The sequence below is a fragment of the Bison bison genome, unplaced genomic scaffold (genome assembly GCF_000754665.1).
Source record: "Bison bison bison isolate TAMUID 2011002044 unplaced genomic scaffold, Bison_UMD1.0 scf7180017863887, whole genome shotgun sequence".
In the NCBI taxonomy this organism is placed as follows: domain Eukaryota; kingdom Metazoa; phylum Chordata; class Mammalia; order Artiodactyla; family Bovidae; genus Bison; species Bison bison.
This window is the reverse complement of record NW_011494459.1, coordinates 270469-291383: the sequence shown is the minus strand read 5'-3', so window position 1 is coordinate 291383 and position 20915 is coordinate 270469. Positions and strand designations below refer to the sequence as shown.

The following is a 20915-nucleotide window of genomic DNA, read 5'->3' as shown; positions in this document are numbered from 1 at the left end:
TAACTCTTTTTTCAGAGAGAGGTGGTGGGCCCCCCCCCCGCGTAAAGTCAGAGGTGTAGGTGAAAGCACAAAGCAGAAAGTAGGCAGACTCTGGTTTTGGGGGTAGATTGCTCGAGAATTTCCAGGGAGACTCCTGAGGCTTGATCCCGCCTTTGCGTATGCCAAGCCTCCTTCCTCATGACCTTTGCCAGGGGCGGAGCTCGCTCCCTGCAAACAAGTAAGAGTGATTTTATCCATTTAGTTACTCTTTGGCATGGGGTGATTTAGCATGGCACTTTTCAACCTTGCCTGCACATTGGAGTGACTGACACATTTAGAAAATTACTGATGAGGGTGCCCTACTCCCATGGACCGGAAGTCCACGGTACTTCTGGGACTCAAACCCTTTGAGTACTAACTGAATCCAATTATAAACTGTTTGTCATCTTAGCACTGCCTGTTAGTGACATTTGCAACCATTCATTTACTGTGTGCGTGACATCAATATCCAAAGTGAAATATGATAGAAAAGATTTAATCAACCTCTCTTGTAAATGCCCTTAACAGCCATTGTAGACCTTTTAATATCACTGACAGGAGAATTAAGTCTCTAAAGAAGGGAACAGTCAAGATGTCTTGAGTATTTATAGAGACCTGCTAACACAATAGACACAGGATTTTTTAAAAGAGCTATTCAAGGTAATTCATAATTCACAGAAGCTGCAATGCCAAGGATCTTAATATTCAGAGTGGTAAATACTAAGGCATGGGGGCTTTAAGCCTTATGGATACCAAGCAATCTTTAATACTGACTGGGCTTTCTAGCTGACAATAAAATATGAGCCTTGCCCTGGTCCCGTAACACCATCATGGTGGTAAGGCAACCTTCATGAGTGTGGTCCAAAATCAGAGTGCTGTGAGGCACACACGTCTTTTTTCTGATGTGTCAGGACCAGACTCCTCAAACTCTTGAGAGACCTTGAAGATTCTCTTTGTTAGTGACCACATTTCCCCACAAAGTGGAAACCGGAAAAATGAAGACCATTTAGAGCTGGTGTCAGAAGACTCAGATATGCCTTGAAATAAAGCCATTTGCAGCAACATGGATGAATCCCAAGGTGATCAGACTAAGTGAAAAATGTCAGAGGAAGACAAATATATGATATTGCTCATATGTAGAATCAAAAAAATACAAATGAACTTATTTATAAAAACAGAAACAGGTTCACAGAAAACAAACATGTTGGAAGTGAAAATTTTATGGTTACCAGTGGGGAAAGGTTGGTGTGGGGGATAAATTGGGAGTTTGGGATTGACATGTACACATTACTATATTGAAAATAAATAATCAACAAGCACCTACTGCATAGCTCAGGGAACTCTGCTCAATATTCTGCAATGACCTAAATAGGAAAAGATTTGGAAAAAGAGTAGATGCCTGTCTATGTAGAGCAGAATCAGTTTGCTGTACACCTGAAATGAAGACAATGTTGTTCACCAACTATGTTCCAATATAAACTAAAAATTAAAAGAAAAAAAAAAAAAAGGGAGACTCAGCTATTCCTGATTGAGTATCCAGAACACCCAGCATGGCCCCAGGAGTGTACTGGAAAATGTACCATCTCCTTCTCCCTATGACCAGAGGACAGGACCCGAGTGACCTTCGAGACAAGGAGGACCCTTAGAGCTGTTGAGCGGATCAAATGTGATAAATTACTCAACAGCGCTTTGCTGGCCAGAAGGTGCTGTTGAGTTTTAACGTATTATTATTGCCCCATCGTTTTTCCACTCAGCCCTCTGCTTGGCCACTTCTAAGCTTTCACAGTGACAAGCTAGAGGAGGGAGAAATGTGTGCATGCTATCTTTGAGGCCACTGGAGTTAATGAGTCAAAGAGCCTGGATGCTACGCACGCGCTCAGCTCAGCTCCTGTAACTGGGACGGTTTGTTGAATGCCTAACATATGGTGGTGCGTTCTACAAACGGCTTCCAAATTAGCCCTCTCTAATAGAAAACGAGGACTCAAAATGACCCTGGTGACCAAGAGGAGCTGCCGAAAGCTCTGTTGACAGCGATGGATGTTGAAACCCAAACCACCAGCTGCCACACGCCTTCTGCTGGTATCCCCAAGAAGGGCTGTGGCTATTCTCTTTTTCTCCCTGCCCTTACAGGGAAAAGCACTTGACTTGGTCACCCTCCTAAACCAGGCTTAAGGAGAAAGATGAGTTCAACCTCTGGGACCACCCCCGTTCTGTCCCTCTCTGCAATCTCCTGTCTCTCTTCCCCCGCTCCTGAAAGTGAAAAGTGAAAGGAAAGGTCGTATCCGACTCTTTGGAGACCCCAGGGACTATACAGTCCATGAAATTCTCCAGGCCAGAATACTGGAATGAGTAGCCTTTCCCTTCTCCAGGGGGATCTTCCCAACCCAGGGATTGAACCCAGTTCTCCCGCATTGCAGGCAGATTCTTTCCCAGCTGAGCCACCAGGGAAGCCCAAGGATACTGGAGTGGGTAGCCTGTCCCTTCTCCAGGGGATCTTCCCAACCCAGGAATCAAACCAGGGTCTCCTGCATTGCAGGGGGATTCTTTACCAACTGAGCTATCAGGGAAGCCCCATCCCCCCTCCTAGCCCCCCCACTTTCTCCCTCTCTTCTCTCTCTGCATCCGGCTTCTCCCCAAGATGTTGCTCAGCCTCAGGTAGGTTATAAAGCACTTCTCGAAACTGCAGATGTATTCCGCAGTCGTCATTTGTTAAACAGAGGCATGGATGTGCCCCCAGGGAAGGGGAACAAGAGGGTGAGAAAGAAGTTTATTCTCCCAGGTCTTTGATGTAAGAAAAATCATTCTGAGCTGATTTGAAAATCGTTCTGACTTACATTTTCTGCCACAACATTTTCCTTTCAGGGAGAGACTGCTCTCTCTCTCGAGCGTCGTCCTGTGTTTACCTGCTTTCATGTCGGTTCCTTTTTTTGATGCTGAGAGGATGCTTGAAATAGAAAAATCAAGTTGACTGAAAGCCTGTGGGATTAGCAGCCCATGAAACCTTGAAAAGCTGACCTGAAAGGTCTGAAATCGCAACGGCTCCAGAAATACACCCTGAAAACTGGTTTTCCTGCTTGATTTTTCATGCCTCCAGTAGTCAGGTCAAAGTTACATGCTGCCTTTTACCAGATTCCCATCATAAGTGGGAGCAGTGCAGGATCTGAACTCCGGCAGTCCCCACCCCAGCCCAGGACTAGAGAAAATGGTATGGTCTGTAGTCTATAGGGGTGAGTGGGCTGAGTTACCAACAGCCTCAGACCTCATTTCCTCATCTCTAAAATGGAACCATTTTCCTTTCCTTGAATGCTGGCTGTCATGTAGTTGGTGCCTGAAAAGTGACAGGCAACTTGGCATACTTTTAAAAAGAAAACACCTCTTCTTTTTCAGATTTTGGACACCTGAAACTAACATGACCTTGTAAATCAACTATAAGTCAAAGTAATGCTTAAGCTTAAAAAAATAATAAAACTTAGTTGGGCTTCCCTGGTGGATCAGCTGGTAAAGAATCCTCCTGCAATGGAGGAGACCTGGGTTTGATCCCTGGGTTGGGAATGTCCTCTGGAGAAGGGAAAGGCAACCCACTCTGGTATTCTGGCCTGGAGAATTCCATGGACTGTGTAGTCCATGGGGTCGCAAAGAGTCAGACACGACTGAGCGACTTTCAGTTTCACTTTCCACCATTATTTTGTCCTTTATAAAAATTGGGGGGACTTCCCTGGTGGTCTAGTGGTTAAGACTCCACCTTGCAGTGCAGAGGACTCGGGTTTGTTCCCCGGTTGGGAAACTAAGACCCCCATGCCAAGGGGGATCTAAGCTCTCAAGCTGAAAATGCTGAGCCCCATACTTCACAGCCTCACACACCACAGCGAGGATCCTGTGTGCACAACCAAGACCCCACACAGCCAAATAAATAGATGAATATTTAAGAAGGAGAAAAAAAATGGATTTTTCAATTAAAACAGGAAAAAAAAACAAAATTTCTGAAAATTGGGTATTTTCCGCCCCCTCTTCCCTCAGTTCCTCAAATCCAGAACAAAGGTCAAAAGGTTGATGCCCCAGACTAAATGTTTGATTCCTCCAAGATTTATATGTTGAGACTTCATCTCCAACGTGGCAGTGGGGACTTTGGGAGGAAATCGAAGCACTAAGAGATTCAGCACTTTGATCAGGGTCACGTGGCTCATTAAATGGTGGAGCCAAGACTCCATCACAGTCCCATTAGCTCTAGGTCACAAGCTCTGCGCATTCCACAGAGGGACCGTCTCCACCTTTGTTGGTGATATAAATCCTTGTATAGCACTTGCTGTGTGCCAGGAACTCTTCTCGGTACATACATATTGGGTTAGTTTCCTGTTGCTCCTATAGCAAATGGCCACAAACATGGTGTTTTAGAAACACAAACCTGGGCTTCCCTGATGGCTCCGTGGTAAAGACTCCACCCGCCTATGCAGGAGACACTGTTCGATCCCGGGTCCAGAAAGATCCCCCATGCCGAGGAACAGCTAAGCCTGTGTGTAACTGTTGAGCGGGTGCTCTGTAGCCGGGAGGCACAACTGCCGAAGCCTGTACCTAGAGCCTGTGCTCCACAAGAGAGGCCCCCACACGGAAAAGCCCGTGCCCTGCAACTCGAGAGTAGCCCCCACTTGTTGCAACTTGAGAAAGCCCATGCATTCACGAAGACCCAGCACAGCCAAAAATAAATTTAAGAAACACAAACTTATCATCCTACCATTTTAGAAGTCCAGAATGGTCTCTCTTTTTCTTTTCTTTTCCTTTTTTTAAATGTGGACCATTTTTAAAGTCTTTATTGAATTTGTTTTAATATTGCTTCTGTTTTATGTTTTGTTTTGTTTCTTTTTTTGGCTGAGAAGCATGTAGGATCTTTGCTCCCTCACCAGGGATCAAACTCACAGCCCCGGCATTGGAAGGTGAGGTCTCAAGCAGGGATCAGACTAGAGCACCAGGGAAGTTCCCAGAATGGGTCTTGTTGGGGTAAAATCGAGGTGTCAACAGGGCTGCATTCCTTCTGGCAACTCTAAGGAAGCATCTGTTTCCTTGTCTTTAACAGCTTCTAGAGGCTCCCACATTCCTTGGCTCATGGCCCCTTCCACCATCTCTAAAGCCAACAATGCCAGATCCCATCCTTCTCACACAGTTTCATTCTCTCTGCCTCCCTCTCTCACTCACAGGACCCTCATGACTCCATGGGCCCACCTGGACAATCCAGGATAATCTGCCATCCAAAGATCCACCAAGGAGTACCCTCAATGCCCTCCGTCCCACAACCTAATGTATTCACATGTTCCAAATGTGGACATCTTTGGAGCAGAGAGCTTTATTCTGCCTATCACAGATATATTCTCTAATTCCCCTAATCCACACAGCAGCCTATTGGCCGCTACTTTGACCATCTTACAGAGGAGGTTATGGGTGGATTGTCCAAGTCACATATCCAATAGTCAGAGACCTAGAGTTCTACAGATGTCCAGCTTTTCCCACGTCCCTAATCACTGCTTAGCTCTTGTGCTTAGGAAATAGGAGCACCAGCAATCTTGAAGAAAATCAGTAGGTTGGAAACATACATGTCCCCAGGTGACCACAGAAGCTGGCTTGCCTGGAATAAGCCTGGTTTGCACCCCTTGCCCTGTATTCCTCCCAGAAAGTACCCTTGTTGTTCAGTCACTGAGTCGTGTCCAGCTGTTTGTGACCCCATGGACATCAGCATGCCAGGCTCCCCTGCCCCTCACTAAGAAAGTGCCCTGGTAGATAGTAAATGTAAGTGACACCCTCTCAGAGCTAACGCAAATCCAATTATCCTTGCTGTCAATGGTTCTGAGCCTTAGTCCCCAGATGGCTGTTGTCTGTAAGTGGACACCACCTGGGGCCACATCTGGATATGAGTTCTTTCTTGCTCACAAGTGAATTTCAGTCAACAACGGTAGCTGTTTATCAGGAACTCTTATTGCTCAGTGGTTTCTTTGAGGTGAGGAAAGATCTTCAGACTTTTCCAAGCTTCTCTAAATTCTTTCCATTGTGGCTGTCAAGGGAGCCTTTAGGAGCCGCGGTTAAATGCATCCAAAGAAAAAAACGTCTGTGTGAAGATGGATGGCCTTTGCGAGTGAAGGAGTAATGGTTAGTTTTTGTTCATTCCTCATTTTTTGTTTTGTTTTGGTTTTTGTTTTTATTCTCCAGACCGTTGAAAACTGTGTGTGCATTTTAAGGAATCTTTCGTACCGGCTGGCAGCAGAAACGTCTCAGGGACAGCACATGGGCACCGATGAGCTGGATGGGCTGCTCTGTGGTGAGGCCAATGGCAAAGATGCGGAGAGTTCCGGGTGCTGGGGAAAGAAGAAGAAGAAAAAGAAATCCCAAGATCAGGTGATATTGGTGACTCGCAGCTGCATGCAATTATCCCCTCCCCTAATTACAGCATGGCTGTTTGGTCTGTGTCTGCAGGTACAGAGCTCTGTGATTCTAGCACACGGTCAAATCACTCATGCAGCTGCACCGTTTTCCCTTGGGGATTTCACAGCTGAGACAGTGGAGCATTAAATGACTCCCCTCATGTTCTCCAGCCAAACCAAGATAGGAAATTTCAAAAAGAGGAAGAGGCCCTTGAGTCCTGGGCAGGCTCTGAGTTGCCAGCTCAGAGAGTCAAGTCAGATGCAGGCGCAGATTCTTCTGTGTCGATTCACACATCTATTGAGGTCTTCAGGCGGGCGCCTTGCAGGTGGAACAGTTACACAGAATAGGTGTGGTCTGAGAAGGGAAGCTGAGGAGAGAGGCACAAAAACCCAACATATTTTATAGCTCTTTGGGGAACTTTTGGATATGCAGTCTTGCACTCATTGGTGGGAAATGGAGTGATTCATAGCCCTTCCAAACAGAATGACATTAGAAGCTGGACCTTGGGGGACAATTCTGATGAACTCAGAAAGCTCTCCAGCTGGAGAGACCTCTCTAAAATGAAATGGCCTTTACCTCGGCCAGCTGTAAGTCGGTTGCTTGCCCTGCAGTAAAGGCCCATGGGCTATGACTGTCAGCCTTGACAGCATCAGAAAGGCTTCTACCCCTCTTCTGGGAGCCCCTCTGGGAGGCAGAACCCCTCACCCACCAGGCCCCCAAATAAGGGAGTAATGTGAAAAAGCACCCATCCTGTAGTTTCTGGAAACCCCTGCTACTGAGGTTTCCCGTCTCCTCTGACACCGTGGTCATGTTCCCAACCTCGCCCTGGACACTGTGGTCATATCTCCAGCTCCTCAGGGTCCTATGGACCCAAGATCTGAGTGTTCTCAGGAGTGGATGACTGAGAAAGTAGAACAGAATCCCCAGTATGCCCCCTTGCCAGATTTTTAATCAAAATAAATATGCAAAAATATCTGTTTAGATCACAGCATGCTATTTTCTAAACTGTTTTTGAAATTGTTTTACTTTGAGTGAGTGTTAAAGGAACTATTTTATTGAGTCAGGATTAATGGAAATGCATCCTGAAATATAATTCCTACATGTAACCCAAATGTGTCAGCATTAGCATCTCTGTAGGCTCCGGTTCTCGAGCTGTTTGCGGTCCCTGAGGGCTGCTCCAGGTCTTTCTACAGCTTCTGTAACTGTGTGTTCCCGTTTAAACTTCCCTGTAATTTAGGAGACGCAGGCTCATTGTCTTTGACTGTGACCTTCCACTCCGAGAAGCAAACCCCCAGCGCTGCTCTTTCTCCTGTCCTGGGTCAGTGTTCTGTGTCTTGCATCTCTCCCTGATTCGCAGGAGCTTTTGCCTTTTGGGAGGATTGAATGGTGGATCTTTAAAAAAAAAAATTTAATATTTATTTATCTACCTCGCGTCAGGTCTTAGTTGCAGCCTGCAGTCTCCAGAGCACGGGCTCAGTAGTTGGAGTGCACGAGCTTAGTTGCCTCGCGGCATGTGGGATCTTAGTTCCCCAACCAAGAATCAAACCCATGTGCCCTGCATTGCCAGGCAGATTCTTAATCACTGGATCACCAGGGAAGTCTCTGAGCTGGGGTTCTTAATTCAACCACTTAGAACTCTCCCACCGGGGGAATGAACCAGTCGGCCAGCACCTACCATGTACAGGTGTTATATGAAGGGATGTCAGGCACTTCAGTTATCTATTCCACCTGGTACTTCTGGGCACCAGGCCATGATGAGTTCTGAACATGTTCAGTATCAAATAAGTTAAAGACGGCCAAAGGTGTATGGGTTCTTCTCTTGGTTTCCTTTGAGGCACTGTATATCATGGGGCCCAGTCCCTACACCGCTTTACCCTGGGAAGCAAGCTTAGTAAAGCCGAAAGAAAGGAAGAAAAGCCTACGTGTGAGAATATAGTGGTCTCCAATCTGCCCTGTGGTCATTATCACCTGAGTCTTACATGCACCCTAATTACTCAGAACCTCTGGAATGGATGGGCCCAGGCAACTCTGGAAATCCAATTTGTGAAAGTCCAATAATATGCCTCCCAGGTGGCACAGTGGTAAAGAGTCGTTCTGCCAATGGAGGAGATGTAAGAGACATGGGTTCAATCCCTGGGTCAGGAAGATCTCCTGGAGAAGGAAATGGCAACACACTCCAGTATTCATGCCTGGGAAATCCCATGGACAAAGGATCCTGGCAGGCTACAGTCCATAGAGTTACAAAACAGATGGACACGACTAAGCACACACACACACAGTAATATGATGTTAGCCTTGGCCAAGAAGAAAGAGAGAGAAAAGAGGAGAAAGAGAGGGAGAGAGAGAAAGAAAGAGAAAGAAGTGGGGGGAAAGGGGGGTGGAGAGAGAGGGAAAAAAAGAGAGAGAGAAAAAGAAAGAAGAAAGAGAGTATGGGAGTTATGGAGGGAAAGAGAGAGAAGAAGGAAGGAAGGAAAAAGGAAAGGGAGAAAAACTGAAGGTTAAATTCACCTGGACTTCCAGGTTTTCCCTCTAGTCTGTGGCTTGGATTTTGAAGCACATTCCTCTGATGGCTTCCATGGCTGCACTGGTGTGCATTTAGTAAGATTCTGCCCTGACACCAAACCCTTTCCCCAACTCTGCTAAGGTGTGCGGGTGTAGCTGACAGGGGCCAGAGAAGCCAGGGGTCAGAATGGAACATTCACGAACATCATCCCAAGATACAGCCCTTCTTCCATGATGGTAGCTTCTTCCATGGAACGTTATGGTGTGTGAATTTCCACCTTAGGATGCTGGACTTCACATTGTAATTTATGAGATCAGTGATTCTTTCCTAAGTTGAGGAAGCTAAAATGATTAATTGAATCGTAATGATTTTTTCCAGAAGTCTAAATGAAAATCTATACAGTTTAATTGTTCTTCTTACAATATTCTTTTAAGGTGGGGGAGCAAAGAATTTCTTTAAGAAAGTTTTGCTGAAACCATCTTAAGTTAAAACACAAAGGAACTTTGTTGTTTATAAAGAGGCTTCAAAGTTACTTCAACCAAATGATAGTTTTTCAAAAGGTTTTCTTTCAAACTGTGCTCCTACATAATACAAAAATATTTTGAAGTGCCAGAAAATACAATATCAAGTTTAACGAGGATGTAAACAGATAGAATTCTAGCTTTATGGCTATAAAATGATCACATATAATGCATCGTTTGGAATCTCTACTGCTCATAAAGTCAGGTTTTAAAGAATAGAAAGTGATTAGAGAAAGTGTGTAATACAAAGTGAAGAAAGAAATGTAACAGCAGGTGTGTATGTAGACACAGATATATGTAGATAAAACCTGGCCAATTTAGTAAAACTATGGCACAGGCAAATATAAAATGCATGCATGTACAAAAAAATATGTGTTTCTAGAAAAAATGCAGTAACATCAAAGGCAAAAGATACTGACGGACTCTTCTCCTACTTATGTATTTGTAAATTTTCTACGATAGGCATTACATTTGTAATCTTTTCAAATATTATTGAAAAAAATAAAATCCAAAAAGACACTAACTGACCAAGTCAGCGTTTGTTTGTGCAAATTCATATGTTCTCTTAAATTTAAGATGCCTCAGAGAGGCATAAATTGAAAGTGTTTGTCACTCAGTCCTGTCCAGCTCTTGGCGACCCCATGGACTATAGCCCACCAGGCTCCTCTGTCCATGAAATTCTTCAGACAAGAGTACTGGAGTGGGTACCATTTCCTTTTCCTGGGGATCTTCCAGACCCAGGGATTGAACCAGCATTCCCTGCCTTGGTAGGCAGGTTCTTTACCACTGAACCACCAAGGAAGCTTTGATGCATCATATTTCAGTCCAAAAGGACATTGCAAATTCATTACTTTCTGATTTTGTGCTCAGTGCCTATTGCTAAATTATAAGAAATTGTTAGTTTCTCTGGAAACTCTTTGTAAGTAGAACTTCCCCCAAAGCAGTGTGTATGTCGTGTGCTGAGAGACACATCTCACTCAGCAGGGTCCTCCCTGCCTCTGGCAGGATTTCCTGCCAGCAATCTGGCACAGCGGGGCAGGGTGGCAACCCTCTGAAGGCTGAGGTCCAGGGAAGTGTGTGTGCCTATTCACTTCAGTCGTGCCCAACTCTGTGCAACCCCATTGGCTGTAGCCTGCCAGGATCCTCTGTCCATGGAATTCTCAGGCAAGAACACTGGAGTGGGTTGCCATTCCCTTCTCCAGGGGATCTTCCCAACCCAGGGATGGAACCAAGGTCTCCTGCATTGCAAACGGATTCTTGACCATCTAAGTAGGTCAAGATTGATTTTTCTACTTTTCCACCTTTTGTAAAAATAAGCATTTTTGTTTGTTTGTTTTTCCATTTGGGATATGGCCAAGGTTCCTACGATGGTGTCCGGGGATCAGTGGTGCTCAAACATGGATTAGAGGTAACCGGATAGCCCGGGCAGCTGGCCAGAGCAGACCTGAGCCGCCAAGGCCTGCTCTGTGTGAGCTTGCGTGAGTCCTGAGAAATCCACAGAGGAAAACAAGCAAGATCCCCTAGAACTCAGCAGCTCCCTTCTGCTGAAGTCACCTGTGAATGTTTTAGTTCACATGGACATATATGTATCCACATGGGTGGGGATATAAACCTGTTAGATTCAAAGAGGATTCTGACCCAGCATTTTTATATGGTAGGCGTTCTCTCTCTCCTGATAATCTTTGTTTAGAGAGCTGAGGTCAAGTTAAGAGTACACAGTAAGTTCCCTATATACAAACAAATTCTGTTCTGAGAGCACATTCGTTCAGTCCAGTTTGTTCATAAGTCCAGTTTGTTCGTAACTCCAACAAAGTTAGCCTGGCCCTCCAACTAACACAGTTGGCCATACAGTACTGCGCTATAATAGGTTTATAATACTTTTCACATAAATAACACATAAAAAGCAAACACAAAAATAAATCATTTTTAATCCCATAATACAGTACTTTGAAAAGTACAGTAGTAACAGTACAACAGCTGGCATACAGGGGCTGGCATCGAGTGAACAGGCAAGAAGAGTTACTGACTGGTGGATGGAAAGGAGGTGGGAGCTGCTAAAACTGAAGGAGCAACAGCCATCGGAGATGGAGGGCCAGCAGCAGTTTCACTTACTCCTGATGTGATTGGACTTGCAAACGCATATTCACATCTTTGAAAGTTCTTGTAAGTTCTACCAACTTGAAGGTTGGTAGATAGGGGACTTCCTGTATTATTAGTCTTTTTACCTCTTTCCTAGGTTGTTGATTGGAGAAGGCAATGGCACCCCACTCCAGTACTCTTGCCTGGAAAATCCCATGGACGGAGGAGCCTGGTAGGCTGCAGACCGTGGGGTCGAGAAGAGTCGGACACAACTGAGGGACTTCACTTTCACTTTTCCCTTTCATGAATTGGAGAAGGAAATGGCAACCCACTCCAGTGTTCTTGCCTGGAGAATCCCAGGGATGGGGGAGCCTGGTAGGCCGCCGTCTATGGGGTCGCACAGAGTCGGACACAAGTGAAGCAACTTAGCAGGTTGTTGATGCCAAATGCATAGATTAGTGGTAAGTTTTACTTAAGATATCAGCTTGATAGTCACAAAAGCAATAGTAATGGGCTTCTGTGTAAAGCCTCTAAGGCCCCTTACTTCTTCCATGATAATAGATATGTCTCAGTAGAAACCAGGGAGCTTCCCTGGTGGCTCAGACGGTAAAAGTATCTGCCTGCAACGCGGGAGACCCGGGTTTGATCCCTGGGTCGGGAAGATCCCCTGGAGAAGGAAATGGCAACGTACTCCAGTACTCTCGCCTGGAAAATTCCATGGAGGAGGAACCTTGTAGGCAATAGTCCATGGGGTCACAAAGAATCAGACACGACTGAGTGACTTCACTTTCACTCTCAGCAGAAACCTGGGCTTCCCAGGTGGCACTAGTGGTAAAGAACCCACCTGCCAACGCAGGAGACATAAGAGACGTGGGTTCGATTCCTGGGTCGGGAAGATCCCCTGGAGAAGGAAATGGCAACCCACTCCAGTATTCTTGCCTGAGAATCCCATGGACAGAGGAGCCTGGTGGGCTACTGTTCATGGGGTGGCACAATCAGACACGACTGAGTAGTTTAGCACGCACGCAGCAGAAGCCCACGGCCTTTCCGCCACACACTTTCCTGGCCCATCCCAACACCCCACAGGCCAGGCTCCCAGCTTCCGCCCCTGCTGCTCCTCTGTCCTCTTCCCTCCTTCCCCTTCTGGAGAATCATCCTTCAAAACCAGGTGAAAGGCTACCTCCATGCTCTCAGGACTTCTACCAAAGATAAGTGCATCGCTCTCTAATCTACATCTACATGGTTCTGTTTACCTCCTCCAAGGCTTTTCACATCATGAGTCATTTACAGCAGTGGATCTCCTCAAGAGAGAATTTCCTAAGGGGAAGGACTGTGCGGGTCTTCTTTCCATGGCCAGCACCAGCTATGCCGAGGGGCAGTCGATCTGTGGTCCAGAGGGGCCTCTAGCTCTTGCTGTGGGGCTGTTCCCGGTGACTGTTCATAGCTGTCACTGGTCCCTGCCTCCTCAGTGTTCTCAGGACACTGCGCCTTCCAGGGCTGCTGTAAGAAAGGAGTACTCCATAGCCCTTTTTATTGATTGATTTTTGCGTCCCTCGGTGGGCACGAGTCCATAGCCTTTAAGTTTCCATTTGCGATTCAAGCTGTTCCTCAGCTTTCTTGGCAGTGCTATGTTCTATTTTACTTGTTTAAAACCTTCGTGTTGTATCGGAGTATAGCCAGTTAACAATATTGTGACAGTTTCAGGTGGACAGTGAAGGGACTCAGTCATACATATACATGTATCCATTCTCCCCCAAACTTCCCTCCTCTCCAGGGTCATGCGTGCTCGGTCGCTTCAGTCGGATCCAACTCTTTGTGACCCTATGGACTGTAACCCACCAGGCTCCTCTGTCCATGAGGTTTCTCCAGGCAAGAGTACTAGAGTGGGTTGCCAGGCTCTCCTCCAGGGAATCTTCCCAACCCAGGGTTCGAACCTGGGTCTCTTCTGTCTCTTGCATTGGCAGGTGGGTTCTTAACTGCTAATGCCACCCGGGCAGCCCATCCAGGAGCAGTGCCGCATTTTATTACATTCTGACTCTGCACTCACCACCAGCCCTCAAGAACGTTCTAGATCAGGATAATCATCTGAGCATTTACAATTCATGTCAATAAGTATATATGTCTGTATCTCAGAGTGCCCCTGGAAAAGCAGTACTTCAATCACGCCAGATGACAAAATGCTCAGTTCTGAAGGTGTCAGCGTGTGACACACATGAATGGGATTAGGTGCCATGGAATCCCCTCCCCTGAAGGGTTTCCTTGGAGTTTCAGGACGTTGTATCTGGGGTCACCTCAAGAGCCTCAACTGTAACCCACTGTGCCACATGGATACTGTTGGCTCAGGAATAAGGCTCTGAGACTACATAGAGATCAATGTCCTAAAACACAATAATGAATTTTATTGCTGGTTTAAATCAGTATATTGGAAATTTGAATTTTTAAACTTACTTAAATTTTAAGTAGGGCTTCCCTGGTGGCTCAGACGATAAAGAATCTGCCTGCAATGCGGGAGACCCGGGTTCTATCCCTGTGTCAGGAAGATCCCCTGGAGAAGGAAATGGCAGCCCACTCCAGTGTTCTTGCCTGGAGAATCGCACAGATAGAGGAGCCTGGAGGCGCACAGTCCTTGGGGTTGCAAAGAGTCAGACATGACTGAGCGACTGAGCATGCTGGCAGTTCCCTGTTATGGGACAGTCCTGGGCCCTGTGGGATGATTACCAGCATCCCTGGTTCTACCCAGTAGACACCGATCAGTTGCACCCCTTTTCCTAGTTGTGACAACCAGAAGTGTCTCCAGACATTTCCAGTTGTCCCCTTGGGTATTAAAATCACCCCAGTTGAAAACCACTATATTAGACAGTCTTTGAGGGATGTATCACCAAAGATATAAACCAACAAGACTACAGGACTACATGAAGGAAGGTGGCAAGTCAGGGACAGAGCCCCTTGAAAAGGCAGGTTATGGGGTGAGTTATTCCTAAATGTGAATGAGAAGTGAGGAGCAGAGAGAATTCAATGTGAGCTTGACTAGCGTTCCAGCTGGTTCTATCAGGATGACTTGGGGAAATGACAGGCAAGCCCAGTGATGTGGACCAGCCTTGACAACACTCCTCTGTGGGCACAGTGGCCACTTGATCCCATCTCTGGAGTCCACAGCATCACCAGCCTCCCTCCAGCCACCTCCTAAGGGGTGAGCATCCACAGGGGCACAGAGGTGAGTCAACAAGGCTGTCCCTGAATCTCTTGTTCTGAAGCCTTGTTTGGGAAGCACCCTAGCCGATCTTGCGTTTAAGACAGGTTTCTAATCTCTCAAGCGCAAAATGCCCCACATCTTTTGCAAGGAGAGCCTGGAGACAGATGTGTTGCATGAATACAAGTCACTGGATATCACTTCTGTCCAGTCTTTTCACAGTCCAGCTGCCCTGTAATCATCCTCTTCAGAACATCTCCCAGGAGAAGTCAGATACCTGAGCTACCAGAGAAGAAATTTCTCCCCAAGAAGAAATTCTTGGGAATTTCTTTAAAATGCTAAGAGTTTGCATGCTGCAACTAAAGATCTGGCACGCTGCAACTAAAAAAAAAAGATTCTGCCTGCCACAATTGAAAGACCCCACATGCCGCAATAGAGATGAAAGATCATGTGTGCAGTAGTTAGACCCAGTGTGACCGAGTAAATACTGAACAAACAAAAACTCCAACCAACTGTCAAAAGCCAAAAGAGAGATGATTTTCATGTTGACTCCTGGGAATTTTGAAGAAATTACACAATACGCTACACTTCGTGATAGAAGAATAACAGGCAATAAGATCATGTTATAAAAATGGTTTTCTTTAGGGATGGGAGAATGTCTGACCTTTTTATTTCTTCTTCTTTCTATCATTGGCAGAGCTTCTTGAATCTGTGACTTAATGTCTTTTTAAGCTTTGTAAAACTCTCAGGCACCATTTCTTCAAATATTGCTTCTGCCTAGTTCTCTCTATAATCTCCTTTTGAACTCCAATTCCCTATTTATTAGACTCCCTTATTCCATTCCTTAAACATACTACCCTCCACTCTATTTTTCTTCTTCCTTTTTTTTGGTAATTGTGGATCTTTATATTCAGTCTGGATATTTCCTTCTGATTTATATTTTAGTTTACTATTTTTCTCTTGAAATACATCTAATCTTCTTTCATACTCATACAAGGGGTTTTGTAACTCCAATGATTATGTTTTCAACTATATTCTTACTCTAACAAAGTTCTCAATCTTTTCTTTATTAAATGTAATAATCTTAGTTGTTTTAAAGTCTGGTTCAAATAGTTCCCTTATCCAGATTCTTATGAAATGTTTTCTATGTCTATGGTCGACTTTATTACTTTTCATCCACACAGTCTTTCTTCCTCATGTTCCTAGTTATTTTTTTTATTAAATCTGAGACATTTTATATGAAAAGCTATCAAAATAATTTGAGGCCTAGAATGGTATGATCTTTTCCAGAGAGTGTTCATGCTTGATTCTGGAAAGTGTTTATGCTTAATTCTTGCAGGAGGCTTGAGTCAATGGCAATCTCAGTTTAACTTAATTTTATTATAGGTATTTAAGGAATTTAAGGTCATCACTATTCCTAGAGGGTCTGCCTACATGATCCTAAACTACAACGTGAAAGATTTGCCAAGCTACTTGGTTTTTTTCTTTTTTTAAATGAGGCCAGATTCCTTTTATGCCCTTAGGTCGTTAAATATATTTGTCATTTTCCCTGTCTTAGTCCCTGCTCTGGTCAGGAATGGCCCTTGAGGGTCCATAGCTGCCCACCTCAGTAGCTTTCCTCCTTCTGAAAGATCTTCACTGCCTTGTTAGCGCTCTGATTCCTGCAAGCAGATATTTTACAATACTTGACTCGATTTGTTATCAGTGGGAAAGGTGGTCTGAGTTCCCCAGCCTGCCGTTGTCAAAAGCAGACGTCTCCGTCATTTCTCTTGTTGTCCTTTTACTGAACCCTTAGCTGCAGCATGTGGGGTCTCCTTTCCTGACCAGGGGGCAGGCCTCAGTCCCTGCACTGGGAGCTCAGAGTCTTATCCCCCAAACCAGAAGGGAAGTCCCTGCTTGGAGTTTTTAAAATAACCATTATTCCCTGCTTCCCCTCCCTTTCCTCCTCCCCTCCCCGACCCCCCCCCCTCCACCATTAGCTGAACGGGATAATAAAACCCTGTCAGGACAAAATCAGTAACTGCTGTTCAAACCAAGTCAAGCGCAGGTGGTCAACAGGGGACAGACCTGGTCTAAGCGAAACTCGCTCAGTCGCATCCAACTCTTTGCAACCCCAGTCCATGGAATTCTCCAGGCCAAAATACTGGAGTGGGTAGCCTTTCCCTTCTCCAGGGGATCTTCCCAACCCAGGGATCAAACCCAGCTCTCCCGCATTACAGACAGAATCTTTACCAGCTGAGCCACAAGGCAAACTCAAGAATACTGGCGTGGGTAGCCTATCCCTTCTCCAGCGGATCTTCCCCATCCAGGAATCGAACCAGGCTCTCCTGCACTGCAGCTGGTTTCTTTACCAAGTGAGCTATCTGCGTCTAGGCTGTTGCTTTTTAAAGTAGTCAGTCTCCACTGCAGCCTGATTTACCCAAACCCTGCATAAACGAACATTCTCTGACAGTTTACCACTTAGAATCATCTTCTCTTCCTACATCTCTGATGTGTGACTTCAGCTGGGAGGCAAGAGTGGGATTTTCAAATCCGCGTATTTTCCTGTCGCTGCGAATCCACTCGCTCTCTCTTGCAGTATCTGTGACCTATTTATTTTGCTGAAATCCCTTGAAAAGAAAAGTGAACCCACACACACGTGGACTGTCATACTCTCTCATTGGTGGAGAAATTTCGGCAGAAGAGATGCATTCCGCTGGTGAAGAGGCCTTTTCTGTTTGTGTTCCAAAGACACAGCAGTGAAAGTGCTTTTCTGTACATAGGCTGGAATGGCTGTGACATCCATGGCAGAAGGAGCTATGTATTTTAGCACTCCTCCCAAAATGTAAATTCTTCTTCTGTGTAGGCGAGACCATTCTGTTACCATCTCCATGGTACCCAGCCCAGCGCCTTGAAAGTAGAGACTGCGGTGGCTGTAAGCTTTTGCAGAGGAAGCAGCTGAAATTCCCTTGTTAATTCTCCTATTCAGTAGGGACTTTTATGAATGTAATAACTGGACTTGTGAGCCGCCATGCCCTAAAAAATCCTATGTGTGCAGAGAACGTTGTATGAACATCCTTAATTTCCAGTTTTTTAACTTTCCCATTTTTATCTCTAAGTCAGACCTTTCTCTTCATATGAGGAACAAACGGCTTCCATGATTCCATCCTCAAAGCAACTGAGAGAGGAATCTTGTTTTTAATATGTATTTATTTATTTGGCTACATCAAGTCTAGTTGCATGGCACAGGCTCCTCTCCAGTTGCTGCTGCAGACTCAGTGGCTGTGGCTTGTGGGCTTGGTTGCCCCACGGCATGTGGGACCTTATTCCCTGTGCCTGCCTGAGTGCTAAGTTGCTTTAGTCGTGTATGACTCTTTGCGACCCCATGGACTGTAGCCCGCCAGGCTCCTCTGTCCGTGGGATTCTCCAGGCAAGAATACTAGAGTGGGCTGCCATGCCCTCCTCCAGGGAAACGTCCAGACCCAGGGATCGAACCTGAGTCCCTTATGTCTCCTACACTGGCAGGCAGATTGTTTACTACTGCGACACCTGTGAAACCCCCAGTTCCCAGACCAGGGATGAAACTCGAGTTCCCTGCACTGCAAGGTGGGTTCTTAACCACTGGACCACCAGGGAAGTCCTGAGAAAAATCTTTTAAATAGAATTTAAGTCCTAAGGAGAAGTAAAAGTATTAAAAGCCATTCTAAAGAACGGTTTAAAAAAAAAAATCCCACCTTGAGCCCACTCCCACAGCTCTCCGAATACTACACTGCTGCTGCTGCTGCTGCTGCTAAGTCGCTTCAGTTGTGTCCCACTCTGTGCGACCCCACAGACGGCAGCCCACCAGGCTCCCCCGTCCCTGGGATTCTCCAGGCAAGAACACTGGAGTGGGTTGCCATTTCCTTCTCCAGTCTGTGAAAGTGAAAAGTGAAACTGAGTTCACTCAGTCATATCTGACTCTTCGTGACCCCATGGACTACACATAAAATATAAGCATAATAAGGATTTACTATATAGCACAGAGAACTGTGGGGTTTCCCTGGTGTTTCAGTGATAAAGAACCCACCTGCCAGTGCAGAAGATGTGGATTTGATCCTGGGTCAAGAAGATCCCCTGGAGAAGATTTAGGGTTAGTGTTGGGAAATGGCCACCCACTCCAGTATTCTTGCCTGGGAAATCCCATGGACAGAGGAGCTGGTGGGTTACAGTCTTTGGGGTTACAAAAGAGTCAGACTTACCGACCGAACAACAGAGAACTATGTTCTATATCTTGTAATAATTTACAGTGGAAAATAGTCTGATAAATAAATAAATACACATATAACTGAAAAAAAAGTTCTGATGATATGCTATTGAATGTGGTGCTACTTGGCATGACAAACCAGCCTGTTTGTTCCGTGATCTACTCTCAATATAATCCTGCCTCACACACTGCTTCTTTACTGCCAGCCTGTCCTCAAGAAAGCTCCATGGCAGGAAAGCCACGGTGTAGCTGGAGGGTCCTCCTGCCTCTGAGACGGCATTGTCTTAGTGCTTGCTGTGTGACGGTCTTGCTCAGCTCAGGCTGCTGTACCAAAATGCCCTAGACTACATGGCCTATACAACAGACGTTTATTACTCACAGCTCTGGAGGCTGCAGGTCCAAGGGACTGGCAGACTCTGTGTCTACTGAGAGCCCCTTTCCTTGTGTGAGTGTGTGTTTGTGTGTCGCCACTTGCAATGATGCAAACAATATGATCAACAAAAACCCTGTTGCTTTCTTGGAAATACCTTCTCTGTTGGTTGTGCCTTGGGTTCAGGACACAGAAAGTTCTCCCTCCTGACCGGGCAGCATTTTGTTTCTTTATATATTATTTTCATATTTCAAGTTCTTAGGAAAACTTTGGTAATATGCCCTGTTAAAAGTTAAAAGCAAAGAGTTAAAAAACAAATACAGTTTGCATAAGGCTTACTTATAAATTGGAGTTCTGTGTTCTTAGGATTAAAATAGCTGGGTGATCAGTGTTTTGGCTGTGTTAAAGACTTAGCCAGTGCTTGCCTTCTTCAATCCCTATGGCAGTTTTGAAGACATTTTAGGATAAATGCATCTTATATTTAAATTTATAAATGATGTATTTCCAGTATTTTGGTAAAAGAGTTGCATATCCCTTGACTTTTTGTGGATCTTTGCTCTAGGAGAAGGTTGGCATTAACAGTGTACAACTGCGGGATTGTTTTCATGACTTCAGTCTGATTCTCGTGTCACCATGACCCTATAGTCCTGTGGGTATTGACTGGCTAGGTGACATGACAGCAGGTGTTAGCACAGCTCTTAAAGAAGACTTCCAGTCTTATATAGGTGATCAAAATCTATTTTATAATGGACAGTCAATCAATACTTCTTTCTCTATTAACTCAATAGAAGTTTGAGGAAAGTACCCAGATAAAGGCGGTATACCCTGGCTTTGAGATAGTTCTTTTTCCTCTGTATTGATGTGCCAGGGTGTCATCAGTGTTCTGAAATAGCACAGAATCCCCTTTGAACTCCTATCATTGCTGTCAAAGGCTATCTGTATTCACATCAGTTTTCCTTTTATTGCCTTCAGATTCTCTCTGTAGCCACTGAGAAAGGATTGTAATGAAAGGTATTTAAGATCTACATAGATCACATGTCAGGATGGAGGAAGACTGTCTACTGATTCAGCCATTTATCCTGTTTTATTGCACAGAAGTTAGAAAAAACGAACCAGATGAGACCCAGCAAATGATAACACAGCTTTTTTTTTTTGCACTTTTTATAGTTTGTCTGTCACATGTTGTAATGAGCATGCAAACATTGCTTCTCTATATCTCCCTCTGTTATGTTGGCTCTTACAAGAGAGGGAAATTTCATCCATGTTGAGTTGAATGTTTATGCGAAATCTAAACCTTTATATGAACATGATAGCTTCAGAGTTTTAAGGAGATGACAAAATTGTGGTCCAGGCACGAGTTGGAAAAGAATTTCCAAACATGAGACAGAATGAGAGGGAAATAAAGTTTATTAGAGTGGGAGACGCTGTTAGAACAGCGGGCCAGCTCAAGGGAGAACCAGTGTTGAACAGGGGTCCTTAGCCCACTTTTATAACCAGGGTACACAGAGCGGGATGGGGGTCTTGCGGGTCATTTGCTGATTGGATGAGGCACGTATATTGGGTGAGGGGAAGAGTAAGACGAATACCTTCTCCCTATGGGGTAGGAG

General features: G+C 45.2%; 1 protein-coding gene across 2 annotated transcripts in view; it reads left to right on the top strand.

Annotated features, from left to right (window-relative positions):
* The window catches only part of CTNND2 (catenin (cadherin-associated protein), delta 2), a 914052-nt gene that overhangs the window by 761344 nt on the left and 131793 nt on the right, over nucleotides 1–20915 (top strand). For both annotated transcript variants that reach the window (XM_010833758.1, XM_010833759.1), the window contains one exon: nucleotides 6211–6396. In XM_010833758.1, coding sequence (XP_010832060.1) covers nucleotides 6211–6396 — 186 coding nt within the window. The remainder of the gene's footprint in view (nucleotides 1–6210; nucleotides 6397–20915) is intronic.